The sequence below is a fragment of the Pelophylax lessonae genome (assembly GCF_965119305.1).
Source record: "Pelophylax lessonae genome assembly, chromosome: 4".
NCBI lineage: Eukaryota > Metazoa > Chordata > Amphibia > Anura > Ranidae > Pelophylax > Pelophylax lessonae.
In genome coordinates this window covers 345566877-345591152 of record NC_138771.1, presented here as the reverse complement: position 1 = coordinate 345591152, position 24276 = coordinate 345566877, and the positions used below count along the sequence as shown (strand labels likewise).

General features: G+C 44.8%; 1 protein-coding gene across 1 annotated transcript in view; it reads right to left on the bottom strand.

Moving 5' to 3' along the window:
- Positions 1 to 8512, bottom strand: part of PRELID2 (PRELI domain containing 2) — a 201437-nt gene extending 192925 nt beyond the window's left edge. The window contains exon 1 of the mRNA XM_082256215.1: positions 8398 to 8512. Within this exon, the coding sequence (XP_082112341.1) occupies positions 8398 to 8472 (75 nt within the window). The 5' untranslated portion in view covers positions 8473 to 8512. The remainder of the gene's footprint in view (positions 1 to 8397) is intronic.
- Between the last annotated feature and the right edge of the window lie 15764 nt (positions 8513 to 24276).

Here is a 24276-nt window from a genome sequence, read left to right as displayed (position 1 = left end):
CCTTGCACATGTGAGTAAACTTTCATTTATCTCAAATAAAGCCCTATTTTTCAAACGGAGAGCACTATATTTTGCCTTTATATCTTGCATCATATGTCCCGTGACCTCTGGGAGGTGAGAGGCTGGAGAGTCATCCCAGGAGTCCGATATCCTCATTACATGCCTTATTGAGGTGAGAGGCCAATCAGGTGGAGGGATTTCACATATTGGTGTTTATTTCTCACAAGATTGAATCCTCTATTTGGACACCTGGACACTGATGCACAATTTATTGGATTTGAGCACGATCACAGTTGATTTTTTGTGGACTTTATACATTTATTATATCATCACTAAGAGCCCATTCACACTAGCGCGACTTGTGAGGCAACTTGTGTTGCCCCAGGTAGCTTGACATAACAAAAGCAATGTTAATCAATCAGTGCCGTCTTAGTTGGCACTACTGAAGTTGCTCAGACTTCAGAAAAGGGTCCTGTACTACTTTGAGGCGACCTGTGATCCGACTGTCCCATATACTTCAATGGGAGTCGCCTCCTTATCTTAATTGACACGACTTGTTATCAGACTTTCCAGGAAGAAGAAAGAGATTAGCCAGGCATTCCCCACAGACAAAGTCGCCTGTCTCTTCCCAAGTCTCTTCCCAAGTCTCTTCCCAAGTCTCTTCCCAAGTCTCTTCCCAAGTCTCTAAACAAGTCTCTAAACAAGTCTCTAAACAAGTCTCTAAACAAGTCTCTAAACAAGTCTCTAAACAAGTCTCTAAACAAGTCTCTAAACAAGTCTCTAAACAAGTCTCTAAACAAGTCTCTAAACAAGTCTCTAAACAAGTCTCTAAACAAGTCTCTAAACAAGTCTCTAAACAAGTCTCTAAACAAGTCTCTTCAAGTCACGGGGCGACTTTCTGGTCGTGGTAGTGTGAACCAGCTCTTAGAGTTATTTGTGTACTTCTGGCGCATCACGTTTTTGTTATTTATATGCGAGTGTAAACAGTGTGTTCAGTGACAGGGGATCTAGTTGATTTTTTTTTTTTTTATTCCCTTCTAAGCAGGGCATGAAAAAAAAAAAAAAAAAAAAAACTAGATCCCCAGTAATAGTAGCACACAGCACATTTAACCCCTTGATCCCCCCCAGCCTAGATGCTAACCCCTTCCTGTCCAGTGCCATTAGTACAGTGCTCAGTGCTAATAATATGCACTGATTACTGGAATAATGATGTCACTAGTGAGGTCAGTGGCAGCTATTGTCAGATTGCGTGTCACCCCTGCTACAAGTCGCTGATCACTGTCATTACTAGTATAAAAAAAAAAAAAAAAAAATGAATAAAAATTCCAGTATATATCCCATAGTTTGTAGATGCTATAACTTTCACGCAAACCAATCAGTATACACTTATTGGGATTTTTTGTACAAAGACACATAGCAGAATATATTTTGACCAAAATGTATTAGGAGATTTGAATGTTTTTATGGAATACGTTTTAGGTGTTTAAATGTTTTGCAGAAAGAGAAAAATAGGTTGTTTTTGTTTTTTCAAAATTGTCAGTGTTTTTCCTTTCGTCCCCGTTCACACTAAGGCGACCTGTGAGGCGACCTGGTCGCCTCACAGGTCGCCTTCCATAGGGAAGCTGCGGACCCGTTCTAATAGGAACAACACAAGTCGCTCCGACTTAGAAAAAGGGTCGGGAGCTTCTTTGGGGTGACCCGGAGCGACCGTCAGACTTCAATGTTATGAAGTCCGTGCCGGCCGCTCCGAGGTCGCGGTGCGCTGCTCGCACCGCGACCTCGGAGGTCGCCCCGGGAAGTAGCGCCGCTTGTATGTGAACGGGGCCTTATAGCGCAAAAAGTAAAAAAAAAAAAAAAAAACAGAGATACTCAAATACCACCAAAAAAAAGCTCCATTTGTGTGGAAAAAAAAAATGATAAAAACTGTATTCATTTGTGTAAAGCACTGCATGACCGCGCAATTACCAATTAAAGTAGTGCTGAATAGCAAAAAAGGGCCTGGTCATGAAGGGGGGGGGAAATCCAGAGGTCAGGTGGTTGTCATTCTCATGAGACTGGTTAGCAAGGGGTTGACTTCTCTAAAGCCTAGTACACACACAACGAAATTCCGTCGACCGGTCGTACTTTTGTCCAGAGTGGTGTTTTGTTGGTTGGAATGTGCCTAGACTGCACACAAATTTTCTCAGCCAACAAAATTCTACTTCAGAAGTGATGTCATGTGTTGGTTTGCTTTCTTTGTGTTCTTTCTTCTCTAAGCATGCCCAGTCTTGCATATTAGATTTTTCCCTGTCGAAATCTGTACTGACTGCACAAAAATCGGCCGTGTTTTGACGGCGGACAAAAATTTTATAGCCTGCACACCAGATTTTTTTCGGCCGAAAAGTCGGAGTCGGTTGTTGGAAGCACCATACTAACAAGCCGAAAATCGGCAGATCGGTTGTCGGACGAAAATTCACGGCCGAATTTCGACTCGTGTGTACGGGGCTTTAGAGAGTAACCTTAGACATACGATTCCAGACTCTTCCAAAAGGGACTGGATGAGGATTACCTTAAATATAAGGTAACAGTCTGCTTTTGGCTGCCACCTGCCGTGACCTCTGTCTGAACTCCGACTACTCTCTTCCCTGCCGTCTGCCTCAACTGCTGTTTGCACTCCCAACTACTCTCTTGCCTGCCATCTTCCTCGACCTCCGCTTGGACTATTGATGTTATATCCTACAGTCTCATCAGCATAGCCATTCTGTTCCTGTGACCCTTTGGTGGGGGCCTGAGGGCCATGATGTCAGCTTGCAGAAAAGTAGCAAAGCAATTTAGGATCTTTTGAACTGAACATCAATATGATCAGCTACATAGGTGCAGAGATTGTGTTTGCTCTCTACTCTTGTTTTTTAAATAATCCACGTTGCCCGGTAAAAATCCCATTTTTCATAAATGAAAACCACAAAGATAAAAAATCATATGGGAGGATTATAGATCATAATAATAGATCTTAATTCTATCAGACAGTTCTATAACGAAGCCTCAGGGCCATTTGCATAACATTGTATTCCGGCTGCATTCACACCTCAAAAGATTTGCTGCGATTCCAAAACGCCCAGGTGTGCATGACAAATCATAAAATGCACATTTGAAATGCCATTCATTTGAATGGCATCCAAAATCTCGGTGTGGTTCTGCCACGATTGCAGCGCGATTTATCATTTGACAATCGTGGAAAACCACATTGCGTGAAGCTTGTCACCCAAAAAAAGTTCAGGAGCTTCTTTTGGGCAACATGCGTCCCGCGATGCGGTTTGCCGTGATTTGTTGCGCAACAATCGTGGCCGCACCACAATTTTAAGTGCCATTCAAACAAATGGCATCTCAAATGTGCGTTCTGTGATTTGTCATTCACATCTGGGTGTTTTGAAATCGCTGACAAAAATCGCAGCAAATCTGCCCGCGATTCAAATCGCTGGAGGTGTGAATGCAGCCTTAGTGGTGCCAAAAAATGAAAATTCAGGCTGCACTGGGCTGAAACCAAAATGGTTAGTTTTTAAAAAAAAAAAAAAAACAAAAAAAAAAATTATATAGAAATACAATTTGTTTGAAAATACAGCTGCAAGAAAAAGTATGTGAACCCTTTGGAATGATATGGATTTCTGCACACATTGGTCATAAAATATGATCTGATCATCATCTAAGTCACAACAACAGACAATGAGACCCCGTTCACACTGGGGCGACCTGTCAGGTGACCTGGTCGCCTGACAGGTCGCCGTAGGTCGCCTGCCATAGAGAAGCTGTGGACCTGTTCTAATAGGAGCGACAAGTCGCTCCGACTTAGAAAAAGGGTCCGGAGCTTCTTTGGGGCGACCTGGAGCGACCTGCATTGACTTCAATGTTATGAAGTCCGTGCCGGCCGCTCCGAGGTCGCGGTGCGAGCAGCGCACCACGACTTGTGAGGTCGCCCCAGCAAGTCGGATCGCTCTAATGTGAACCGGCTCTCACAGTCTGCTTAAACTTAAAAACACCCAAAGAATGAAATGTTGCCATGTTTTTACTGAACACACCATGTAAACATTCACAGTGCAGGTGGAAAAAGTATGTGAACCCCTAGACTAATGACATCTCCAAGAGCTAATTGGAGTGAGATGTCCGCCAACTTGAGTCCAATCAATGAAATGAGATTGGAGGTGTTGGTTGCAGCTGCCCTGCCCTATAAAAAACACACACCAGTTCTGGGTTTGCTTTTCACAAGAAGCATTGCCTGATGTGAACGATGCCTCACACAAAAGAGCTCTCAGAAGACCTACGATTAAGAATTGCTGACTTGCATAAAGCTGGAAAGGGTTATAAAAGTATCTCCAAAAGCCTTGCTGTTCATCAGTCCACGGTAAGACAAATTGTCTATAAATGGAGAAAGTTCAGCACTGCTGCTACTCTCCCTAGGAGTGGCCGTCCTGTAAAGATGACTGCAAGAGCACAGCACAGACTGCTCAATGAGGTGAAGAAGAATCCTAGAGTGTCAGCTAAAGACTTACAAAAGTCACTGGCAAATGCTAACATCCCTGTTAGCGAATATACAATATGTAAAACACTAAACAAGAATTGATTTAATGGGAGGATACCACAGAGGAAACCACTGCTGTCCAAACAAAACATTGCTGCACGTTTACACTTTGCACAAGAGCACCTGGATGTTCCACAGCAGTACTGGCAAAATATTCTGTGGACAGATGAAACCAAAGTTGAGTTGTTTGGAAGAAACACACAACACTATGTGTGGCAAAAAAGAGGCACAGCACACCAACATCAAAACCTCATCCCAACTGTGAAGTATGGAGGTGGGGGCATCAAGGTTTGGGGCTGCTTTGCTGTGTCAGGGCCTGGAGAGATTGCTATCATCGAAGGAAAAATGAATTCCCAAGTTTATCAAGACATTTTGCAGGAGAACTTAAGGCCATCTGTCTACCAGCTGAAGCTCAACAGAAGATGGGTGTTGCAACAGGACAATGACCCAAAGCAGAGAAGTGAATCAACAACAGAATGGCTTAAACAGAAGAAAATACGCTTTCTGAAGTGGCCCAGTCAGAGTCCTGACCTCAACCCGATTGAGATGCTGTGGCATGACCTCAAGAAAGCGATTCACACCAGACATCCCAAGAATATTGCTGAACTGAAACAGTTCTGTAAAGAGGAATGGTCAAGAATTACTCCTGACCGTTGTGCACGTCTGATCTGCAACTACAGGAAACGTTTGGTTGAAGTTATTGCTGCCAAAGGAGGTTCAACCAGTTATTAAATCCAAGGGTTCACATACTTTTTCCACCTGCACTGTGAATGTTTACATGGTGTGTTCAATAAAAACATGGCAACATCTCATTCTTTGTGTGTTATTAGTTTAAGCAGACTGTGATTGTCTGTTGTTGGGACTTAGATGATGAACAGATCACATTTTATGACCAATTTGTGCAGAAATCCATATCATTCCAAAGGGTTCACATACTTTTTCTTGCAGCTGTATGTATATATTATAGTCGACATTCTAATTATTATCATGAATTTAATGCGAATCCACTGCGGGTTCCCGCATCGCATTCAAATCGCAGGCAGTTCACACTGACATATGTGTCTTTTCGGCAACCATTATCTGCACTTTTTTTTTTTTTTTTTTTTTTACACAACGCTGAAAACCCTATTTTCGGCTGATAATTTTCGTCAGCCGAAATTTAGGTGCATCACGAATTGTATTGCTTCTTTTTAACCACTTTACAACCGCTCACATTGGTGCTACTGCGGCAATGTGGCTCGTTATCGTCCAGCAACGTAGACCTACGTCGCTGGACTCCTCCCCTCGTAGGCGGCACGCGCCGCCGGAGGCTCGCTCCCACTGTATTCAGTCACAGCGGGAGTCGGGCCAGGGGAGGAGCGGCGCTCTTCCCCGATCGGGGATCGAGTGTGGAGATCCGCCGCTTGTGTAAACAAAGCGGGCGGATCTCCTAAGTGACAGACAGGGACAGATTGCAGGGTACAGCATAGCTGAACCTGCGATCTGTGCCTGTGTCACACAGTCCCCTCCCCCCACATACGTTAGTAAGCACCAGGCATACATTAACCCCTTGATCACCAATAAAAGTTAACCCCTTCCCTGCCAGTGTCATTTTTACAGTAACAGTGCATATATATATATATATATAGCACTGATTACTGTAGTAATGTCACTGGTAACCCCAAAAGTGTCAAAAATGTCAGTCAAGGGTCCGCCGCAATGTCGCAGTCCCGCAAAAAAAAAAAAAAAAAAAAAAAAAAAAAAAAAAAAAAAAAAAAAAAAAAAAAAAAAATCGCAGATCACCGCCATTACGCGTTAAAAAAAAAAAATAAAAATGACAAAAATCTTTCCCTTTGTTATTAAAAGCGGTAACTTTTGCGCAAACCAATCAAAATACACTTTTTGCGATTTTTTTTTTTTTTTTTAACCACTTGCCGACCGCCGCACGACTATCTACGTGGGCGGTCAGCCCCTCACAGGCAAAGTGACGTAGGTCTACGTCGCTCGCCTGTGAGGGTTTAGGGAGCGAGCGCGCGCCGCCGGAGGCGCGCTCCCGCTCCCGCGTGGTCACGGACCCCCCCGCGCGCGTGACCGGCGGACCCGATCGCCGCCGGCCACTCTGCGATCGGCGGGGGAGAGGGAGATAGTCAGGCAGCTTGTGTAAACAAGCTGCCTGTCATTCTCCTCTCTGTATGAGAGCTGATCACATGGATCTACTATGTAGATCCATTGATCACTCTGCATACAGTTGAAGCCACAGCCAATCACAGTTAGAATCACGCCCCTAGGGACACACACAGCCCCTCCCTCTCAAATAAAGTTAACCCCTTCACTACCAGTGCATTTTTACAGTAACAGTGCATATGTATAGCACTGATTACTGTAGAAATGTCACTGGTAACCCCAAAAGTGTCAAAAATGTCAGTCAAGGGTCCGATCTGTCCGCCGCAATGTCGCAGTACCGCAAAAAAAAAAATCGCAGATCGCCGCCATTACGCGTTAAAAAAAAAAACAACAAAAATGACAAAAATCTTTCCCTTTGTTAGTAAACGCAATAACTTTTGCGCAAACCAATCAAAATTCGCTTTTTGCGATTTTTTTTACCAAACATAGGTAGCATAAAACAAATTGGCCGAAAATATTAAAAAATTTTGATTTTTACATTTTTTTTGGGGGGAATTTCATATAAAAAAAAGGGAAAAATATTGCTATTTTTGCAAAATTGACGCTCTTTTTTTGTTTATAGCGCGTGATCAAAAAATCGCACAGGTGATCAAATACCACCAAAAGAAAGCTCTGTTTGTGGGAAAAAAAGGACGCCAAATTCGTTTCGGTACAGCGTCGCACGACCGCGCAATTGTCCGTTAAAGTCACGCAGTGCCGAATCGCAAAATGCCCTCTGGTCGTTTAGCAGCCAAATCCTCCGGGGCTTAAGTGGTTAACCAAACATATGTAGCATAAAACAAATTGGCCGAAAATGTTTAAAAAATTTAGATTTTTACATTTTTTTGGGGGAATTTCATATAAAAAAAAGTGAAAAATAGTTATTTTTGCCAAATTGACACTATTTTTTTGTTTATAGCGCAAAAAGTAAAAATCGCACATGTGATCAAATACCACCAAAAGAAAGCTCTGTTTGTGGAAAAAAAGGACATAAATTTCGTTTGGGTATGGCGTCGCACGACCGCGCAATTGTTAGTTAAAGTCGCACAGTGCCGAATCGCAAAAAGTGGCCTGGACAGCAAGACAGCAAAATCCTCCGGTGGTAAAGTGGTTAAACCTGTAAAATGCTTTTAAAAAGCGTCGCCTATGGAGATTTATTTTTTTTTTTTTTTTTAAAGCACCGTAGTTTGTCGCCGTTGCACTGAATTTTTAGGAATGGCATATTAGGGAATCTATTTGGCAAAACATCATCTTATATCCTCTGCTAAAGAAAAGAAGATATATAATATCATGTTTGGGGGCTCAAAATTATTTATTAGCCATAAAAAAATAAACAAACAAATAAAAAAGCAGATTTTTTCCATGTATAAGAGAAATAGCAGAACTGGCCCAGACTGGAAGTTAAAGAATGCAGTAACAGCACATTGCTTCATAGTTCCTTAAGGACACATGGATTCTCTGCCACACACTGAATACACCCTGCTATTGTCTGTGAGGAAGATCAGGGGTTCTCTATAATAGTCATTAGATAACAGAGGCGATAGCAGGATACAAAGGTGGGATTAGTTGTAGAGAAGATGGGCGGAAGAGGCCGGGTATCTCTGTGTGAAGAAGGAGGGAAAGGTCAGCCTGTGTGGATGACATAGTACACTGCATACAGCCAGCGTTTCTATGAGGCGGGACTGAGCTCCTGCGTTGCTTACCTTGTTCAAATAGCTGGTGACTACCTCCTTGAAAGGATAAGGATAAACTTTCTTCACGTCCATTGCGACCCCCATGCTGCCCTCACACCTCTTTTCCCCCTTCACACTCTTCTGCTTCTTCTGTCTTAAAGCGCCATGTTTTTGAAGCCCTCCTTTCGATAAACTTTATTGCTAACAGAGACAAAGTTACACGCACACGTGTGAGAGCTGGCACGGAGTCCCTCGCACAATGTCACATTCTTGTAGGTTTTATGTCACATTAACCAGCTTATCTCCAGGCAGCTGTCACCACTGCTTTGTGTACACAGCACACTCGTGTAAAGGAGGGTGACAGTCATGTCTGGGAGTCAGGAATACCATGTGAGCACAGGGAGAGCATACAATTCTTATATATATATAAAATAGTTTTATTATTATATATTTTTTTATTACTGGAGTTTTTTTTTTTGTATTTTCTAATGTCCTTTGTACATTTCCTAAGCTTCCTGTTTGACTTTAGCAAACGTGGTAGCTTGTAAATTGCTACTACAATGATAAATAACCCTGTCACCGCAGGGGTTATTGTACTTAAAGCGGAGTTCCACCCTAAAATTATACTTACCTCCATCTTCTCGCTCCGGGTCACCTGAAAAACAAATAGATAATCGCAATTTTTTTTTTTTTCGTTTTTACTTACCTGGTTTAGAAGAAAATATACTTACCTTACTTCCTCTTCCTCCCCTCGGCGGCCACTGCGATTCGTCATTTCCTGGCTTTGCAATGATTCCTGGGAGCTGAACGTCATCGCTCCCAGCAATCAATGCGCCTGTACCGGCCCGACGTCAGTTCCGGTTCAGGCGCGTCATACCTTGCTAAACAGCTTCCTGGAATGCCCAGAAGCTGTGCAGGGATGACGCTGCAGCACCGGAAGTGACGGCGGGGCCAGGGCAGTGCATCGAGGGACCGAAGAAGACGGAAGAGGACACAGAAGAGGATCGCGCTGGCTTCAAGCTGCCCACACCTGAGATGGCAGCGCTGGACAATACATTTTCAAGGTAAGTATTTCTTCTTGCAGGTAAGTGCGACCTGGGACAGATCAGAGGCTAGCCATTGTGGAATGCACTAGCCCTGACTGTCCCGGGGGTATTTTTGTAAAAAAAAAATATCCCAGGGTGGAAATCCGTGTTCCAGCTGTGGAAAAAAAAATTAAAAGTCAGCAGCTACAAATACGGTAACTGCTGACTTTTAATATAAGGATACTCACCTGTTCGTGGAGTCTGCAATGTCAGCACCCCAGCCGATTTTCAGCTCGGCTACAGGGTGCTGCCGCCGCCATTCACTGTAAGGGAAACCGGCAAAGAAGCCTTTCAGCTTCACAGCCGGTTCCCTACTGCGCATGCGCAAAGCGAGCTGTGCATTCTGATTGGCTTAGAGTTGGCAAAATGTGGCCCCGGAAGCAAATGAGCGGAAGTTCCACTTTTAGGTGGAACTCTGCTTAAAAGTGATTGTGAAGTCTCATTTTTCTTTTTTTTTTCAAATAAACATGTTATATTTACCTCCTCTGTGCAGTTGGTTTTGCACAGAGCAGCCCGGATCCTCCTCTTCTCGGGTCACTTGTTGCTGCTCCTGGCCCCTACCTCCTGTTGAATGCCCCCCACAGCAAGCAGTCTGCTATGGGGGCACCCGAGCCGAGTTGCAGCTCTGCGTGTCCATTCAGACGCGGAGCTGTGGTTTTGCCTGCCCACTCTCTCTCCCGATTGGCTAACCAAGTGACAGCCGTGGGAGTCAATGGTGCTGCGGCTGTGTTCCAGCCAATCAGGAGGGAGAGTCCCAGACAGCCAAGAGACTCATGGACATCACTGGAGAGAGATGGGGCTCAGGCAGTGGCGGACGGTCTATAGGGGGCGCAGGGGCGCTGCCCCCCCCAATCTGTGGCCAGAGAAAAAAAAAGATTAAAAAAAATGTTTCCTTTTTCAGCCCCCTAGGGGCGCCGGACCTATAGGTTTCTATGGGGGGGGTGGGGTTTTTCACCCAACGTGGGGTGGGCAGAGGCGCCGATTGGCGGCCTTCTGGGGGTCATTGGGACGCAGAGCAATGCGCTCCGACACTCCCCACTTTCGTGATGTCCTGGCTGTGATTGATCCAGATTCCAGCCTGGACCAATCACACAGCAGGACATCCCGGGTGACGTGACGCGTGGGGGCGGTAGTGAGTGACCCGGGCCGACTCAGCGATGACAGCAGCAGTCAGTGTGAGTGAGGTAAGTGAACTAGTGATGCCTCGGGGGGAGGGGGGGCCCGTGCACAGGGTTGCCATTGCCAACAGTGTGTCCAAGGAGGAGCGGGGCCAAGCATGGAGCCAGTGATGTCATGGCACCGCTCGGTGCCTTTTACGAATAGTTAAGGAGGACTGAAGGGTGCGTGGCTGATCACGGCATGAGAGGATCTTTTTAACCGGAGCTCCAGTCCCGCTGTAGATCTTCTTGGCCGCAATACCGCCTGGATATGCTGCTCCATCCTCTGCCAGTCTGCCATGCGGCTGCTCTCTGTCCTGCTGTGACCTCTGGTGCAGTCTCCTCCCACCAGCCCGACAGGATGACATCCTGAGGAGACTGCACCGGAGGTCACAGCGGGGCAGAGAGCAGCTGCAGGCAGACTGGCAGAGGATGGAGCAGCATATGCAGGCAGTATTGCAGCCAGGAAGAATATGGAGGGGCTGTCCCTATCTTCGCTCTGTATAAGTCCAATGTGGAGGGTCTGCAAACACTGCACCCCTATGATATGTACAGGCCCAGATCTATGTGTAGATGTGACAACTCACCCAGGTCCTCTCTGCTTCTGTGATGTGACCAGCCTGGCAGTGGCACAGCGGAAAGACACAGCGCCAGCTCAGCACTGGCACAGAGGACACACCACACTGAGAAGATGGACACAGTGAGCAAACAGGGCCAGTCTGCTAAATCTGAAAATCTCGTGTACTATGTCTCTGATAATCTCTTGCACCATGTCTGCCATCTCTGACCCTCTCCTGTACAATATCTGCAGTCTCTGACCGTGTCCTGTAGTATGCCCGCTGTCTCTAAACAGTCTTCTGTAGTATGCCCGCAGGCTCTGACCGTCTTCTGTAGTATGTCTGCAGTCTCTGACCGTCTCCTGTAGTATGCCCGCAGTCTCTGACCGTCTTCTATAGTATGTCTGCAGTCTCTGACCATCTTCTGTAGTATGCTCGCAGTCTGACCGTCTCATGTAGTATGCCCACAGTCTCTAACCGTCTTCTGTAGTATGCCCGCAGTCTGACCGTCTCATGTAGTATGCCCGCAGTCTCTGACCATCTTCTGTAGTGTGCCCACAGTCTCTGACCGTCTTCTGTAGTATGCCCGCAGTCTCTGACCATCTCCTGTAGTATGTCTGCAGTCTCTGACCTTCTCCTGTAGTATGCCCGCAGTCTCTGACCATCTTCTGTAGTATGTCTGCAGCCTCTGACCGTCTTCTGTAGTATGCTCGCAGTCTGACCAGTAGTAAACAATGCTGTCACTGTTTACTATTGTGTGAGTTTGGTAATTGGTCACAGCAATCACATGGTACAGTCACAGTGGTCCTGTACCATGTGATAGCTGTGACCAATCACAGTAGTACACAAGGTTTCATGAACGAAACCTTTACACAGTTGTAGCACCCCCTAGCATTGCTAGAGTGCTAGAATAGGATGTTTTGTATTAGTGTAAGTAAATTGTCAGGCTTGGCTGGCAGCCAAGCCTGACAATTTGCAGAAGGGACCCCTTTTCATGACACATGGAGGGATCCTAACCAAGAGGCACAGAAGCAAGGAGAGGACAGCAAGAGGACACTGCGGGGCAAGACAGCCAAGAGGGCTGGTGAGTGGCAGTCAGAGGACTGAGAGGCATGCCTGAAGGAACTGGGTGCAAGCAGTCTGGGATGGATGCAGAGTCCGTCTGGGAGGACTGTGGAGAAGTAGCCAGGGCTAGTGAATGGAAAATTCAGTATGTCACAGTACATGTTGGCATTCATGGTTCCCTCAATGAACTGTTGCTCCCCAGTGCCTGCTGCACTCATGCAGCCCCAGACCATCACACTCCCACCACCATGCCAGACTGTAGGCAAGACACACTTGTCTTTGTACTCCTCACCTGGTTGCAGCCACACACGCTTGACACCATCTGAACCAAATAAGTTTATCTTGGTCTCATGAGACCACAGGACATGGTTCCAGTAATCCATGCCCTTAGTCTGCTTGTCTTCAGCAAAATGTTATAGGGCTTCCTTGTGCATCATCTTTAGAAGAGGCTTCCTTCGGGACGACAGCCATGCAGACCATTTTGATACAGTTTGCGGTGTATGGTCTGAGCACTGACAGGCTGACCCCCCATCCCTTCAACCCCTGCAGCAATGCTGGCAGCACTCATACGTCTATTTCCCAAAGACAACCTCTGGATATGACGATGCGCACATGCACTCAACTTCTTTAGTCGACCATGGCAAGGCCTGTTCTGAGTGGAATCTGTCCTGTTAAACCACTGTATGGTCTTGGCCACCGTGCTGCAGCTCAGTTTTAGGGTCTTGGCAATCTTCTCATATCCTAGGCCATCTTTATGTAGAACAACAATTCTTTTTTTCAGATCCTCAGAGTTTTTTGCCATGAGGTGACATGTTGAACTTGCAGTTACCAGTATGAGAGAGAGCGATAACACCAAATCTAACATACCTGCTCCCCATTCACACCTGAGACCTTGCAAAACTAATGAGTCACATGACACCATTTTCACTTAGGGGTGTAATCACTGTTGTTGCAACCGGTTTAGACAATAATGGCTGTGTGTATTTTGAGGGGACAGCAAATTTACACTGTTATACAAGCTATACACTCACTGCTTTACTGATTTACATTGTAGCAAAGTGCAATTTCTTCAGTGTTGTCACATTAAAAGATATAATAAAAAATTTACAAAAATGTGAGGGGTGTACTCACTTTTGTGGGATACAATATAAATATATATATATATATATATATATATATATGTAGCAGGATTCCCAGCCCTTTTGCTGGATATAGGTCCCCCTGGGTCACCGGGTGCAACAAAAGTACCTTTGTGCATGTTTCTCCAAGTGTGATCACTGAAACAATGACCAGTCCAGTATCTGTGATTTTTTTATATTTATTGAGAACTTGGATAGGAGAAGAGATGAGTGGGATACTCCTTTGGCTCAACTATGCACAATTTACAAGGGACAACTGAAAAATGCCTGTTGGCGCTGACTTGACGCTGGCTTAAGACCGGTCAACACCGGTTAACGCTGGTTAACGCTGGCTTGCTGCCTGTTAACACTGAACTGACTTCTGACCACTTCCTTGTGTCTCAAAGTCCTTTTGAAGGTCCTTCTGGCACTCTTTTCTGAGGTAGCTACTTGTATCACTGCTGCACTGCTGAACACTTTAGGGCACACACCGGCACCCTCTTTCACACGTTATCTTCAGGGCTTAGACACTGGCACCCCCTTTCTAAGCCTTCTTTACTGGTTAGCTGGCTCCCGGATCCCTCTGACCTTCTGAAGTGGTCCCCTATCCTAGGCAGACCCCTGGGCAGTTTACAGTACTCACGACACTGCTTTCCTGGAAACTTTTGCCCAGCAGCTACACTCGGTCCACAGCACACTGGATCCCTATCTGCAGATCAGCTCAACCTCCCGTCTTCTAGGCCGACTGCCAAGGACACTTTCCTCACGCTGACAGAAGGAGTGACAGCCATCACCCTCCTCCTGGGACTCTGCTTCCCGCCAAAGACACCCTGTCATGTGCTCCCCTCAGACTTATACACCATCCCAGGGTGCATTGCGGCAGATTCTGCCCCCTGGGATAGATACAAGCCCTGGTGTGCTATTGGCCAGGTTTCCTCCACTATCCAATAAGAGCCCTCATTGGACATAGTGGGGAGAGTCCCCAGACTCAACAGACACACCTAGAAACAGATGACAGCCTAACTGAACAATCAGGCCCCCCTGATAAGCAGACAGGGCCCCCATATGGTTTTTCTAGCACCTACCTAGGAGGGTGATACATCCACCCTCCACCAAAAGTGAGCCATTTTCCCATTGGCTCTGAGGCAGCCGCATCCTAGAAAAATCTGCCAAAAAAAAATCAGGAGTATACCACAAACTTGGAATGGGGGAAAAGGGAAAAGAAACGAATGTACAAATAAATTAAGTGTAAAAATACAGTCCGGTCCATAAATATTGGGACATCGACACAATTCTAATCTTTTTGGCTCTATACACCACCACAATGGTTTTGAAATGAAACAAACAAGATTTGCTTTAACTGCAGATTTTCAGCTTTAATTTGAGGGTATTTACATCCAAATCAGGTGAAAGGTGTAGGAATTACAACAGTTTGTATATATGCCTCCCACTTTTTAAGGTTCTTAAAAGTAATGGGACAATTGGCTGCTCAACTGTTCCATAAGAACATCTTTGTACACATACTGTATATACATTTCTTTTAGGTGCATGGTAAGATGCACCCCCCACCAAACAAACTCCGTTTGGTAAGGATGGAACAACTATATACACATCCTAGCTATCTACCTCTACTGTGAGCCCACCTGTAGAGAAAATGTTAAAAAAGTTAGTTATTTGTCACATATAATCATCACATGACTATCTACCTAAACAGTTGAGTGAAAAAACCTCCTCGTAAGGGCGACCTTCTCAATCCATTCCCTGACTCCTCTGCTATTTCAGTGCTTGACACGCTGGGTCCACTTCTCCCCTCCTCCTGGGGAAATCTGTGCCCTACCACTGACTACCTATGCAGAATCCTTGAAGAAGATAAACACAGCATCTTCCTGCTGTCACTCACCACACTCCTCCTTTTTGGAAACAGGGCAAACCACTGGAGCCTGAGTGACCTGCAGTCCTGCTGAGTCAGGGAAATGCCAGGGGTCTTTCAAAGCACCACCCACTGCTGCGATGGCCACCCATTTTTTTTTCCTTTTGGTTGAAAATTCTGCGGACTCTTAAACAATATTTGTAATCCAAGAGATCCTGGCCCATTGGCCCAAGGGATCTGTAAGGTTAGAGTACCTCTTTAGGACTCTGGCCCGATGGCCCAAGGGGTCTGTAGAACAAAGTAACACTTCAACTGGAACAATAACTGTGAAATTCAGCATTATATTTTTTTGTTTGTGATGGCTAGCCAGCCTTGAATGTACAGTCTTGTGAATAAAGAAATCCAATAACACTCTGGGTGGGGGACCCTGACAAGGGTTACCTGGCTGTCCCGCACTCGAATGGACCAAGCCTGGCCCAATCCATCTGGACGGCGAACTTCCACCCTATCATTGTAAATGGATCGTCCATATAGCCACTGTGTTTTGACTGCGTCAAATTTTTCTTTGAGGTCATTCCTTGGTGAGTCCCGAAAAGGCTTAGGGACAAAGAGAAAATCCCATATTGCTTCATCACACCAAAAGTCAATTTTCTCTTCAATAAGTATTATGACCTCCCTGGGAGCATATGGATAATCATATCTGTACTCCATCGCCACTTTCCGCTGCATCCGAGATAATCAGGGGAGGATTTTCCTATTGCCTCTCCCAGACAAGGATAAAGGGGTCTCCGCTCTTTTAATCAGGGAGCTATACAGTTCATTTTGGTCCCGAGCCTGGACATAGTTTGTAGGTGGGGTGAGGTTTGAGACCCTTTTGCTGTAGGTCTCACAGAACCCCAATTTTCCTGCCAGCTACCCTCTTTCTATGCACTCCTGAGTCTCTTTATTAGGCACACTACTGGTTATGGGGCCTGGCGAGCTGCTCCCAGTTTCAGAACTCCAATCCCATTCTGTTTCATCCTCGGATCTCCAATCATCCATCCCTTCCTCGATGGATCCATACTTTTACTGGAAGGAGGGAAACCCCACATTAATAATCCCAGCTTCTTCCTCACTACTCTGTATGTCTTTATTGTGGAGAATCTGGGCATTACGCAATCAATTGTCCCAGTACATTTAAAAGAACAATTGCAGCAACGGATCTTATGGTATCTGAACAAATAAACTCAATTTCTCAGTCTGTCTCTCCTTTGATTCAAAAAGCTAATGAAGTTAATTCGTTATCTTCTCATTTTGTCATCCCTGTAAAGCTTATCACTGAAAGCAGTGAAATACCTTGCTCCGCTATGCTGGACTCAGGGGCCGGGGGGAACTTCATGGACATTGAATTTGCCCAAAATAATAACATACAAAGAAGAAATAAATTTGCACCAATTGATATGGAAACTGTGGACGGCTCACCTTTGTCTTCAGGACCTGTTACCCACTAGACTGTCCCACTTGAACTCTTAATCGAGACTGACCATCAGGAGACTATCAGCTTTTAGCTGATCACATCGCCTAAATTCCCTATCATCCTGGGTATTCCTTGGTTCTCTATCCAAAATCTTTCCATCAACTGGGAGACACGTTCTTTAAAACTTACCTCTGACTATTGCAAAGAATATTGCAAAAGATCTTACCAAGTAAGCCCACCACTAGTGATGTCGCGAACCTAAAATTCGCCGTTCGCGAACGGCGAACATCGGCAAATGTTCGCGAACCGGGCGAACCGCCATAGACTTCAATAGGCAGGCGAATTTTAAAACACACAGGGACTCTTTCTGGCCACAATAGTGATGGAAAAGTTGTTTCAAGGGGACTAACACGTGGACTGTGGCATGCCGGAGAGGGATCACGCAAAAAAAAGTTCTTAAAAATTATAATTTTTTGATAGAGAGCCAATTATTGGAAAAATTAAAAAAAAATAAAAATAAAAAATTTCTTTGGATTTAGCATCTGGGGGGTCTAAAAAGTGTACCTGTGAAGTTTCAGCTCTGTAGCATGTCCAGAACCCCTAAAAAACAGCATTTGTCTTATATTTTCAGGAATATGGCTTCTCTGCGGCTGGCTTTTTCTCTTGCAGGCATTTATCGGGCATTTTTTTAGGCAGGCATGTCATTTTTTGTATTTAGTGTCTGGGGGGTCTAAAAAGTGTACCTGTCAAGTTTCAGCTCTGTAGCATGTCCAGAACCCCTAAAAAACAGCATTTTTCTTATATTTTCAGGAATATGGCTTCTCTGCGGCTGGCTTTTTCTCTTGCAGGCATTTAGCGGGCATTTTTTTAGGCAGGCATGTAATTTTTTGTATTTAGTGTCTGGGGGGTCTAAAAAGTGTACCTGTCAAGTTTCAGCTCTGTAGCATGTCCAGAACCCCTAAAAAACAGCATTTTTCTTATATTTTCAGGAATATGGCTTCTCTGCGGCTGGCTTTTTTTCTTGCAGGCATTTAGCGGGCATTTTTTTAGGCAGGCATGTCATTTTTTGTATTCAGTGTCTGGGGGGTCTAAAAAGTGTACCTGTCAAGTTTCAGCTCTGTAGCATGTCCAGAACCCCTAAAAAACAGCATTTTTATTATATTTTCAGGAATACGGCTTCTCTGCGGCTGGCTTTTACTCTTGCAGGCATTTATCGGGCATTTTTTTAGGCAGGCATGTCATTTTTTGTATTTAGTGTCTGGGGGGTCTAAAAAGTGTACCTGTCAAGTTTCAGCTCTGTAGCATGTCCAGAACCCCTAAAAAACAGCATTTTTCTTATATTTTCAGGAATACGGCTTCTCTGCGGCTGGCTTTTTCTCTTGCAGGCATTTAGCGGGCATTTTTTTAGGCAGGCATGTCATGTTTTGTATTTAGTGTCTGGGGGGTCTAAAAAGTGTACCTGTCAAGTTTCAGCTCTGTAGCATGTCCAGAACCCCTAAAAAACAGCATTTTTCTTATATTTTCAGGAATATGGCTTCTCTGCGGCTGGCTTTTTTTCTTGCAGGCATTTAGCGGGCATTTTTTTAGGCAGGCATGTCATTTTTTGTATTCAGTGTCTGGGGGGTCTAAAAAGTGTACCTGTCAAGTTTCAGCTCTGTAGCATGTCCAGAACCCCTAAAAAACAGCATTTTTCTTATATTTTCAGGAATACGGCTTCTCTGCGGCTGGCTTTTTTTCTTGCAGGCATTTAGCGGGCATTTTTTTAGGCAGGCATGTCATTTTTTGTATTCAGTGTCTGGGGGGTCTAAAAAGTGTACCTGTCAAGTTTCAGCTCTGTAGCATGTCCAGAACCCCTAAAAAACAGCATTTTTCTTATATTTTCAGGAATACGGCTTCTCTGCGGCTGGCTTTTTCTCTTGCAGGCATATATATCAGTGGTGGGTGGGCAGTGGCACAGTACACTCTCTGTGGACCTGACAGCAGTCACTGGCACCCAGGCAACTGCAATTTTAAAAAATATATATTTTATTTTACTTTGCAAGCTGCTGTGCCACCTTATATATCAGTGGTGGGTGGGCAGTGGCACAGTACACTCTCTGTGGACCTGACAGCAGTCACTGGCACCCAGGCAACTGCAATTAAAAAATATATATATTTTTTTTTACTTTGCAAGCTGCTGTGCCACCTTATATATCAGTGGTGGGTGGGCAAACAGTGGCACTGCAGTGGGCACAGTACACTCTGTGGACCTGACAGTAACTGGCAGCCCAGGCAACTGCAATAATAAAAAATATTTTTTTTTTTCAATTTATTGCAACAAGATGCTGTGCCACCGTATATATATCAGTGGTGGGCAGGCAACTGCAGTGGGTACAGTGCACTCTGTGGACCTGACACAGCACTCACTGCAATTATGACAGAGGAAAAAAAAAATATTTTTTAAAATGCAAGGTACTGTGCCTGTGCCACCCGAAATGAGTGTGGTGTGCACACAGTACAGTCTGTGGTAGGTCTGTGGCCTCTCACACACAGCGGGCAGGCAACTGCAGTGTACAATAGATATATATAGATATATATATAAAGAAAAAACTCTATTACCTTACCAGCCCTTAAAAGGGCTTTTGGGGACACTATATATATATATATATATATATATATATGTATATATATATAAATAAAAAAAATCCTCAATTACCAGCCCTTAAAAGGGCTTTTGGGGACACTAGATAGATATAGATATATATATATAAGAAGAAACAACTCAATTACCAGCCCTTAAAAGGGCTTTTGGGGACGCTAGGTATATATATATATATATATATATATATATATATAAAAAAAAAAAAGCACAAATACCAGCCCTTAGAAGGGCTTTTTGGGGTGCTGATATTACAGCAGTAGTGGACCAAGAACACTGCAAGACCAGGAACACTGACTAACTGTCCCTAGCTTAACAGCAGCAGCAGCAGCAGCAGCAGCAGCTCTCTCCCTACTCTCACTACACACACTGCTTCAGAATGATCTAAGATGGATGCTGCCCTTGCTTATTTATAGGAGGTGGGAGGGTGTGGGAGGGAGGTATGCTGATTGGCTGGAAATGTGTCTGCTGACTGTAAAGTTCAGGGTCAAAGTTTGCCTCAATGATGTCTTATGGGGGGCGGACCGAACATCGCATATGTTCGCCGGCAGCGGCGAACGCGAACATGCTAAGTTCGCCGGGAACTGTTCGCCGGCGAACAGTTCTATACATCTCTACCCACCACCAACCCAGGACTCACAAGCAGCTATGGTAACTACCCAGCAGTCATACGAAGAGCTGCCTCCACAGTATCTTGAATTTAAGGATGTTTGTGATTAAAAAAAATGCTGATCAGCTGCCTCCACATCGCTCTTATGATTGTCCCATTGAATTGCTTCCAGGGGCAGAGATTCCCTTTGGCTGTCTTTATTCCTTATCTGAACCTGAACTGAAGGTGCTCAGGGAGTGGATTGATGAGAATCTAAAAAAAGGTTTTATTAGACACTCAACTTCTCCTGCTCGAGCGGCCTTATTCTTCGTAGAGAAAAAGGACTCCACCCTGCGTCCACGTATTGACTACAGGGAGTTAAATAGGATCACAGTTAAAAATCGCTATCCACTTCCACTAATTCCAGAAATGCTTGAGAGACTACGCTCCGCCAAGCTCTTTACCAAATTAGATTTACGAGGGGCATACAACCTGGTCTGCATTCGTCCCGGAGATGAATGGAAAACTGCTTTCAGAACCAGATATGGACATTTTGAGTCTTTGGTTATGCCTTTTGGACTTTGCAATGCTCCCACAACCTTCCAACATTTCATTAATGATGTTTTTCGAGATTTGCTGGATCAGTTTGTAATAGCATATTTGGATGATATTCTTATTTTTTTCTAATAATTTGGAAGAACACCGCAAGCACGTTTGTATTGTCTTCGAGAGACTAAGGCGGAATCAACTTTACATTAAACTAGAGAAATGCGAGTTTGAACAAACTAAGATCCAGTTCTTGGAATACATAATTTCTTCTGAAGGAGTGAGCATGGATCCTGATAAGATCAAAGCAGTGGTGGATTGGCCTGTCCCTAAGAATGTTAAGGAAATACAGCGATTTGTTGGATTTGCCAACTTTTACAGAAGATTTATAAGGAACTTCTCCAAGGTAATTGCTCCAATTACGCAGCTGACAAAGAAAGGGATGCCCTTTTTGTAGTCACCAGAGGCACAGGCCGCCTTAACTAAATTAAAGACTCTCTTCACTTCTGCACCAATACTGGTACATCCAGATCCAGAGCTACCTTTCATCGTAGAAGGGGATGCTTCAGATTCTGCTGTGGGAGCTATACTTTCTCAGGTGAGGCCTCGATGGCCACGGGCAATTTTTGCTGGGATATGGGAACAGGGGCAGACCTTATTCCTGCTGTGGCAGATTCCGGTGCATCCTCTGGCCACCTCCCGGCCTGCTAGATTGGCATGGTGGAAGCAGTGGTGGATTGGCCTGTCCCTAAGAATGTTAAGGAAATACAATGATTTGTTGGATTTGCCAACTTTTACAGAAGATTTATAAGGAAGTTCTTCTCCAAGGTAATTGCTCTAATTACACAGCTGACAAAGAAAGGGATGCCCTTTTTGTGGTCACCAGAGGCACAGGCCACCTTTACTAAATTAAAGACTCTCTTCACTTCTGCACCAATACTGGTACATCCAGATCCAGAGCTACCTTTCATCATAGAAGTGGTTGCTTCAGATTCTGCTGTGGGAGCTATCCTTTCTCAGAAGAGGCCTCGATGGCCACGGGCAATTTTTGCTGGGATATGGGAACAGGGGCAGACCTTATTCCTGCTGTGGCAGATTCCGGTGCATCCTCTGGCCACCTCCCGGCCTGCTGGATTGGCATGCACCCTCTTCCTAGTGACTGAGTCCCTTGCACTGATAAAGCTGGACCACTGTCAGTGTTAGGACCCTGGGACCTCCAGTGTGTCTGACAATGACTCTTTGAATGCTGGACAGCTCCTTGGACAGCTCCTTGGACAAATCCTTGAATGATCCTGCCGTGAATCTTGATTGCCTTGAACCTTGAACTCTTTCCTCCTCCCATAAACATCCTGATTTAAGCCATGTCTCTGCACTTCCGGATCGCCAGAATATTGTGCCTTCACCAGCCAATATCTTGCTTGTCTCTCCTGCTGCCGTCCCTATCTTCCCTACCGTTCCTTATCGACACTTGGCTTGTTCCTCGACTACACTTCTGCCTAATCCCGACCTGCAACTACTTGTTCCTGACCATCAGCTATTCCTAGACTATGCTTCTGCTTGATCCTGACCTGCTATATCTGCAACTGGACCCTGGCTTGCTCACCTTCTGGTGGGGCGATCCTGAGGACCGCGACCTGGTACTAACACGCAGCAAAATCCATCTCCACCATCAGGAGCGCTGGTGAACACCGGTTAGTACTTAGATTCCACACCTCAGATGAGCCTGCGTGATCTGCCAGTGTGACCTGCCTGTGTTCCTATCCAGCTGGTTCCTGTGTAAGCTGCTATAGCTATTGGTCTTCGAGCCTGACTCCAGATCGTGACAGAATATTCTGGCCCAAAACATGTAGGCCGTTGTAGCAGCTTCTGTGGCTCCTTTCAGGGTACATATCTCTGAGTTGCAGGCGTTTGGTACTACCTACCAGGAAAAGTTTGCTGAGTTACAAACTGAAGTGAAAGGGCTACAAGAGGACATCCTTGATCTGCACAGACAGTTGCGGGACATGGGTTCTCAAGATGCTGTTGCGGTTGATACTAGCACACGAATGCCCCTCCCACTCAAGTTTAATGGAGACCATCACAATTACAGAGGTTTCCTTAATCAATGTCGTATATACTTTGAGATGCAACCTGCTGCATTTATTTCTGACAGGAAAAAGGTGCTGTTTATCATCAACCTCCTGACTGAAGAAGCCTTAGCCTGGGCCTCCCCTTATGTGGAGAAAGATGATGTCATCCTGGATAATTTCAATAATTTTGTGGCTGCCATGAATCAAGTTTTTGATGATCACAACCGCTGCGCTACTGCTGAGGCAAAATTGTACAATTTACGGCACGGGAGGCGCTCTGTTGCAGAGTACACAACTGAATTCCAATGTTGCATTTCAGATACCAATTGGAATCCAGCAGCGCAAAAAAGTCAGTTTCGTCAAGGACTCTCTGAACAAGTAAAAGGTGAGCTTGCCCGATTAGAAAGTCCTGATGACCTTGAGGCCTTTATTAAATTATGTATTCGAATTGATCAAAGACTTACTGAAAGAAGAAAAGAGAGGCAGGGAATTCTAGGCAGTAATGGTGGCATGCGTTTTTCTACTACTCAGTATACTCCTAAGGGTCCAAGAGTTCTTCCAGGTTCTGACACTCCTGAACCTATGCAGGTGGATGCTATTAAAAGATTTATTACCACTCAGGAGAAAGAAAGACAACGTTCAGAAAACTTATGTCTTTATTGTGGAGAATCTGGGCATTACGCAATCAATTGTCCCAATAAATTTAAAAGAACAATTGCGGCAACGGATCTTATGGTATCTGAACAAATAAACTCAATTTCTCAGTTTGTCTCTCCTTTGATTCAAGAAGCTAATGAAGTTAATTCATTATCTTCTCATTTTGTCATCCCTGTAAAGCTTATCACTGAAAGCAGTGAAATACCTTGCTCCGCTATGCTGGACTCAGGGGCCGGGGGGAACTTCATGGACATTGAATTTTCCCAAAATAATAACATACAAAGAAGAAATAAATTTGCCCCAATTGATATGGAAACTGTGGACGGCTCACCTTTGTCTTCAGGACCCGTTACCCACGAGACTGTCCCACTTGAACTCTTAATCGAGACTGACCATCAGGAGACAAAGATCTTACCAAGTAAGCCCACCACCAACCCAGGACTCACAAGCAGCTATGGTAACTACCCAGTCATACGAAAAGCTGCCTCCGCAATATCTTGAATTTAAGGATGTTTGTGATAAAAAAATGCTGATCAGCTGCCTCCACATTGCTCTTATGATTGTCCCATTGAATTGCTTCAAGGGGCAGAGATTCCCTTTGGCGGTCTTTATTCCTTATCTGAACCTGAACTGAAGGTGCTCAGGGAGTGGCTTGATGAGAATCTAAAAAAAGGTTTTATTAGACACTCAACTTCTCCTGCTGGAGCGGCCTTATTCTTCGTAGAGAAAAAGGACTCCACCCTGCGTCAATGTATTGACTACAGGGAGTTAAATAGGATCACAATTAAAAATCGCTATCCACTTCCACTAATTCCAGAAATGCTTGAGAGACTACGCCCTGCCAAGCTCTTTACCAAATTAGATTTACGAGGGGCATACAACCTGGTCCGCATTCGTCCCGGAGATGAATGGAAAACTGCTTTCAGAACCAGATATGGACATTTTGAGTCTTTGGTTATGCCTTTTGGACTTTGCAATGCTCCCGCAACCTTCCAACATTTCATTAATTTTTTTTTTTCGAGATTTGTTGGATCAGTTTGCAATAGCATATTTGGATGATATTCTTATTTTTTTTTTGATAATTTTGGAAGAACACCGAAAG